Raw genomic sequence first — 7,132 nt, forward strand, 5'->3', positions numbered from 1 at the left:
GGCCACCGGCAGGACAACAAAGTGCTTTCCCGGAGTTTTAACAGGCAGGGACAATGTACGCGAACACAATGCTTCTGCGGTTCTGCAAGAAGAAGAAGAAGAAGAAGAAGAAGAAGAAGACTGTTATAAAATAAATGAGGGTTTTCATTTTTATATTATTACATAGTATGACACAGATTTTTTTTTAAAAACTTGAAGCAGCAGGAGCCGAAATATAACTGGGGTTTTAGTCCCTAGCATGGATCAAGATTCTTCCTAATCCTTAAAGCAACCAATGATAACATCTTTTCATTAGACCCCCCCCTCCACCCACCATCCCTCAATGTTGATGACATCGCCAGGGTTAGGATAAAACTTACTCCTGAGCCGCAGCAGACATTGTACACCTGCTTTTACAGACTGAGTTGTATATATTCACCGTGACAAGTAAACAGATCTTTATGCGTGAAATCAGTAAAGTTCCCCTTTGAGGTACCTTTAAAAAACACGATGCGTTGTGTATTACACACGAGTACATACAGTAATATAAACGCCAACAAGGTCCCAGTTTTACCTTCTGTGGCAGGACATGCTGAGTTACTGCCTGGTCACCAGTTTCTTCCCCACTACGAAGGGCGTGGAAGAAGGCCTCCGCTCTTTGATGGCATCGGCTATGGTCATGGTGGACGGTGAGGCATGGAGGTCTTCCTGTGATGGAGCTGTGATGAGGATGGCAGGTGGACTTGGAGAGGAGTTCGCTGAGTCTGAGTCAGTGTTGGACTGCGATGGGGGGGGGCTCTCTGTAACTGAGAGGGAGAACAATGACTGACATCAGAGGTGGAAGACACACACGGACTAGTAGTCAGAGATACACATCCTTCTTTGTATCCTTAACTTTGTTTTAGGGTGAAAGGTCACGAACCCAACAAACTTATGGAAGGTGTCCTTACCTGCACCCCATCTTCCCCAGCCTCTGTTGTAATCCATGTCTACTAAATTTAGTCTTCACAGATATAAATAAGTCAACACTGGACTGCAGGTCAGATAAGGTAAACCTGCTGACAAAAGGATTTCCCGCAGTGTGTGTGTGTGTGTGTGTGTGGCTCACAGTGTTTCTGTTTGGTCTGAAGAGCAACAGCACCTTTTAAATTGGATTGTGCTAATTTCTTAAGAGTGTTAGTGGCTGTGTCTGCCTCATCTTGGTACCATGTGGAGGAACAATGATTATTGTTAACGATGGATGCACCGATAACTGTGCAGCTGCTCTGGTGCTCATCAGCATTCATTCTGCAACAATAACCACAAGTGGTCATCTGCACCTTCATATCGGAGGACACGTCCCAACTAAAATCTGTACTGATGACATGACATTTACTCTGTGGCTGATAGCAAAAAGAAATTCAATCTTACTCCCATCTGCAGCTCGTGTACATGTATACCCCCGCTGCACTTTAGGACAAGAATCTCGGTAAAATTCAACAGTATTCCTACAGCAGCAATCCTTAAATCCTATCTGCTGAAACTCGGCTTACCGATTAGTTGATCATGTCATTGGTGTCTTTCATTTTGCTGTCTATTTTCCCAGAGTTTTCCACTTATTTCATTCCACTAATTTCATCCCTACCTGAATCTTCCTTCTGGCTTGCTCCAGACCCCATTAGGCTTCGGTCAGCTGTCGTACAGTCCTTACATGTACCACACACATGGCGCTCACATTTTGGTCAGTCCATGCTACAGCACATTCACAGCCTGTGCTACGTCTGAGGCTACTGTCTTCCCTCTCCCCGTCTCTGCCACTCCCTCCCCGTTGTCCCGTCTCCTCGCCCTGTCTGGGTGCAACGCGCTAATCCTGTGCAGTTGCTCACAGCAGTAGTAAGAGATACTGGATTTAAAGGGCAAATAGGGATGACCAGTACAAACTGCAGTTCTATTGTGAAAAAACAAATCACCGTACAGTATGTGTTGCTGCCAGAGGGCAGCCACATGGTTACGTCTGAACTGAAATGCAAGGACGCACAATATGCCAGGGGATTTGCAATTACAGATGTTCCAAAATGTAGCAAGTACTGACTGAAAAAAAAGAATCTAATTCATTTTAGTGATTGGGGAAGTCAACACAAGCTCACTAGTTCAGTTCAAAATGATCACTTAATTGTGGGCAACCTCCACAACATCGACTTGTGATTGGTTATGCGGCCAAGCAGAGATCTGCACAGGCTACAGGATTGTAAACTGGTAACTCCTGGACTTGATTGGTACAAATTCTTGTTTGATGTGGTTTCATAATTTTACACATAATCTGGATGAATAAAACATGGAAAACCAAACATACAACCTTGTTACGTGCCGGTATTTTCGATGACGTTTGTGACTAAAAGAAAAATCATATTAGTTTTACCCATGTGTGTAATTTCCTTAAATATGCTAACACAGTTGTCACCCTGTGTTATCATATTCAAAGAAGTCACACGCACACAATCACCCACCGTCACATTTCTTGAAGATTTGACTTGCATTTAAGTTGATGACTGGATTAACAGTCGAGGAGATGTTAGCAAAAGTAACCTTTCCCAAAGACTCATTTCAGGAGGACAGGCTATCAACTGGAACTAAAGATGAACTATAGTGTCTCAGTCTGACTGAGCCTACAGATTGCAGGTCGTATAATAACCATTGTCCAAGAAACAGTGTGCCAAATCTGAATATGATCAATCAAACGATATCAGCAACATAATTGTAAATTGTAAGGATTTGGGATTTACTATTTGGAGAGGTCCTAGCGGTCAAATGCTACGGAGTACGAACACCTTTTGCTTGGAGCCTGAATTTGAAATGCTCCCGTCGTGGATTGACCATTCAAATCTCATGTCTACAAATCATTGTCTCCTGCTGGATGCCGTTATTAAGGTGTTATATTAATGTTTATTTTTTTGTAACACTCAACAATTGGAAACAAAACTCTTATAAGAAGGACCCTGACAGCCAACGGGATGAAGGCCAAAAACTGTGTTTCACTTAAGAGAACATCTCAGCTACAGCAAAGACCATATATATAAAACAACACCTTTGTAGTAATACACCAAAATGTTATAATAGTACTGTATAAGAGTCCATAATACTTTATTACAATATAAATTCTGTTGTTTCTGCAATACCCTGTGCAGCGCTTTCACTGACATTCTCTTTTCCATTGACACTTTGCTGGAGACAGTTAAATGTCCACACAAATATAAAACACTAACGTGTCATTTCTGTGTTTTTATTCCACCCTGCACTTTCCTTTTTTACTTGTGAAATGCCAGCGTGTTGCAGCTGATGGTGTGTTTATGAGGGTTGGTTCGCCCAGCGCCGAAGATACTCTAAATCGTCCTCAACCTCTTCTTCCTCCGTCTTGGCTTTTGGAGAGGAAAAAAAAACAAAAAACTGTGAGCAATTTTTAGCTGTGATCGTCAGCTTTCCAATTCCCTTTTAGAGCCGCTAAGATGTGAAGTTGCCCACTGCAGCATCAGCGCCACCAACTGCTACAACGGGCTTCGTGTTAACTTGAACCAGGATCTATGGTGTGACAAGTCCTCCACTTTACCAACTAAGCCTTTATTTTGTACCAGATGGTTCTTACCGTGATGGGAAGGTGATGCAGTGGACGACACTTTGGAACAGGGGAGTCTCTCCTCCGTTCTGTCCTTCTCAAAGAGACTCTCATCCAGATTCTTTTCCAGCCTCTGCAGCTCTGCCAGCAGCTCATCCTTAGGGAAACGCACACAAAAATACTTCAAGTCTCTTGACTAGGAATTATTGCTGTAACACTAGATCATCCTAAAACGGTCACATGGCCGATATTGTTGATATAGCTGATATCGACATATATCATGATATAGCAAATGATTATTGATCACAAATAGAAGTGAAGTCTATGACTGAAATCACAAAAGTCACACTGAAATAAAATCCCTGGAAGAGTTACTGCCATCGTACCTCATCAAATTCCACTCCAAAGCTCAGAGATGTGTAGAGGGAGTCTGACATGTCTTGAGTCACATCCTGCTCCTCTGCAATTTCCTGGAGCAGGTCATTCACCTTGTTGACAATATCTCTGAAACAGCCAGCACAACGCTCCTGTCTCAGTTCAACTTTTCTTTAAAACTACATTACTAAATATCAGAAGGCAACATTATAACCTGTATCCAAAGTGTATTATCTATAATATTTGCTGACATTTTGTGTGAGTTTTCTTGCTCCATTTCTATCAGATATTCAAATGACCGCCTTTGCTGACATCGCTCCCCTTACATGTGTTCATGAGCGGACCTCATGGCCTTAACAGCACAGTCAATGTTCTTGAGATGTTTCTCGCACCACTTCTTCCTTCTCAGCGCCTGCAGAGCCACTGGGAGGACAGCAGGGTGAGACACAGTACATGAGAAGGAGAGTACTTAACTCGACAAAGTGCAGAATCACGCTGTTGAACACTTTTATCTTAACGACAGCTATATTTGTTACTGTGTATAACTGGCGTGTGACAGGTACCTAAACACAGACACACCCACTGCTGTCACTGCAGTGCAATACACTATTACGATGCAGTATCTCCCATTAGCAGACTTTTGACTCTTGACCCTTTTTCACAACAGGAAAAGCACAGATGTAACTAATAACCTTAATGATGGCTCAGTTCCTTTGAGAGTCCCAGTAAGCCATTCTTGTGACCCATAGTATGCACAATACCAGGGCCCTGGAACTGGTGCATTTGCATGGGATGCAGCTGTTATTAATGTTTAGGGTTGGGTTATATGGCGATGCACATATACAGTGAGATGATTTAAGTTTGTCAGCCATTTGGCCATACAATCAACACTGTGGTATTGCTCCCTTTAAATATCTCTGGATGTAGCAGACTATTTTACACAATGATGTGAATTGTGATAACTAATTTCTGGCAAATGTATCTTGATATCGAAGATTCAAATGTTTATTGACACGTCGCTTCTGCAGGGAAAAAGGTCTACTGGCATACAGACTAACTTTACATCTTTACCACACTCAATTATTATGGTAATTTTAAGTCAGCTCTCTTAACTTTTCTGTATTAATGTCAGGCTACAATGAAAGGCAATTATAAATGTGTTTCACAGCTGTGACCAATACATGCCAATTTACTTCTTATGTCGCTGCTAATAAAATGATGGGGGTTGCATAATGCTAGGTCAATTAGCGTTAGTTAGCTGAGGTGCTAGCTAACGAGCTAGCTAGCTAACACCGACATTACCTCATCTAGCTACTTGTAACTATGCTTTAATGTTAATTAAAGAATTATACAAAGCATATATCAACTTCCATTAAAATATCTCACCTCTTCTGTTTTTTCTGCTGTTTTTCCTGGCAAGCAGAAGCTCCTGGTCAATCTTTTTCTTCAGAAATTCTTTCTTCTTCATCAGCAGCTCCTCTCCCTCTGGCAGCTTCTCACTCTCCTCTTGCCGGCTGGGCTTCTTTCTCACCTTTTCTCCTCCGCTAAATATCTTGACAAACAAGGACATGCCTGCGATGCTGGCTAAAACACAAAATGGCAGCTCAGTTGACAGCGTCCAGGCCCTGGCCTTGCACTGAAGAATTGTGCGGTTATCCCTCCCAGATGACAGCCGCCTGTAACCTGGAGACCACTTTCAAAAGGAAATACGCGCTTCTCTGTGCGGTGCTTAAGCACATAATGGACCTGGAATACTTTCATTCCAAACCAATTTTGCAATATCTTGTAAAAAAAATAAATTAAAAAAAATAAGAAATACATACATTTGTTGTTTTGTTGTTTTTTCCCGCCTCTGGTCGACGAAAGCCGCACGTGACACGGCATGGCTGTCTCAGGGAAGTGTGTTTGGGTGAACTAGGCTTACTTGAACATTTACAGCAACAGTGTTATTAATTCTACGAATTCATTGAACGTATATTACTATATAAAATTAATATAAATATCACGAACTTTCAAACCTGGTCAAAACAATATACCGGTGTTGAAAGGGACACTACTTAAATAACATACATAAACATAATTTAATACCTCATGTCAATAAATTAAAGACTTAAAGTAATATCTGACAGTAGATGGCGCCATTGGACTAGAAGCGGGATGCAACAAACGAAGAAAGAGGCAAGGAAGAAGAAGCTTTATGTTTAGAATATGAAATGAGAAAAACACAAATAAATAGGGAGAGTGAAGCTTTCCTTTTTATATAGATAATGTCTATGACATGATGTGGAAGGAGAGATTATTCGTTAAGATCGGTAAATTAGGGGGTTAAAGGACGTCTGTTATATTCTATTATGATAAATTATATATTTAGCAATATGGAGAATGGGATGGGAGTTTCTCTTTTCGCAGACAGTAAGGCAATTTGGAAAAGAGGAAGACATTTGGGCTTTATTGAAAAGAAATTACCTGAATGGAAAAGTTCAGGAGTGGCCCTTTAGATTTTCAGTGGACAAAACAAAAACAATGTTCTTTCTTGTAAAGTAGTCATTTAAAACTAAAATTAGATGATCAAGGATTGTAGAGTGACCTGAACCTGTTTGTTGTGGTTCTATGAAAGATTTACATGGGCTGTACACATCCAAGACAGTGTAAAGAAAGTGTTAAATGTAATGAGATGTCTGTTTGGAAGTAGAAAGAATTGCATTTAGGACCATTTATACCTGATAAATTAGATCAGTATTAGATTAGGGGTGTGTGGTGTTTGGATCTGCAGCAAATACATCTCTCAAAAAGATAGATCGCATTCAGTGTCAGGCTTTGAGATTATGTTCAGGTGCTTTTAGAACAACTCCAACATCAGCATTACAACTTGAAATAGGAGAAATGCCGTTGGAAGGATACAGCTTTCACTTAACTACTGAGTTCACTGGGTCAAGATATTCCAACACCAGATATGTTTACAGCCTTGCTGGGAAAAGGAGAGGAGGGAAACAAAAGGTTTTGGACAAAGGAAGGAACAGAACTAGAAATATCTCAAATAAACATTAGCTCAATAGTATTACAACCATGGATACTTGATATACCTGATCCTACCTTAGATTTTGCATTAATCTAAAAGAAGAGCAAAGATGAGGAGTTTATTTTGAGTTCACGAACTACAGCGGCCTATGCATTAATTGTTTGTTGAAT

The 7,132-nt window shown here is 40.8% G+C and overlaps 1 protein-coding gene across 1 annotated transcript; it reads right to left on the reverse strand.

Moving 5' to 3' along the window:
• Positions 1-576: 576 nt before the first annotated feature.
• On the reverse strand, positions 577-5,513 carry LOC139287173 (charged multivesicular body protein 4b-like). Its single transcript, XM_070908170.1, has 5 exons — positions 5,330-5,513; positions 4,270-4,366; positions 3,955-4,072; positions 3,599-3,725; positions 577-785 (listed from the first exon to the last, which is right to left on the reverse strand). Exons 1-5 carry the CDS (start codon positions 5,511-5,513, stop codon positions 577-579), a joined length of 735 nt encoding a protein of 244 aa, XP_070764271.1.
• Between the last annotated feature and the right edge of the window lie 1,619 nt (positions 5,514-7,132).

This window comes from Enoplosus armatus, chromosome 6 (assembly GCF_043641665.1).
Source record: "Enoplosus armatus isolate fEnoArm2 chromosome 6, fEnoArm2.hap1, whole genome shotgun sequence".
Taxonomy (NCBI): domain Eukaryota; kingdom Metazoa; phylum Chordata; class Actinopteri; order Centrarchiformes; family Enoplosidae; genus Enoplosus; species Enoplosus armatus.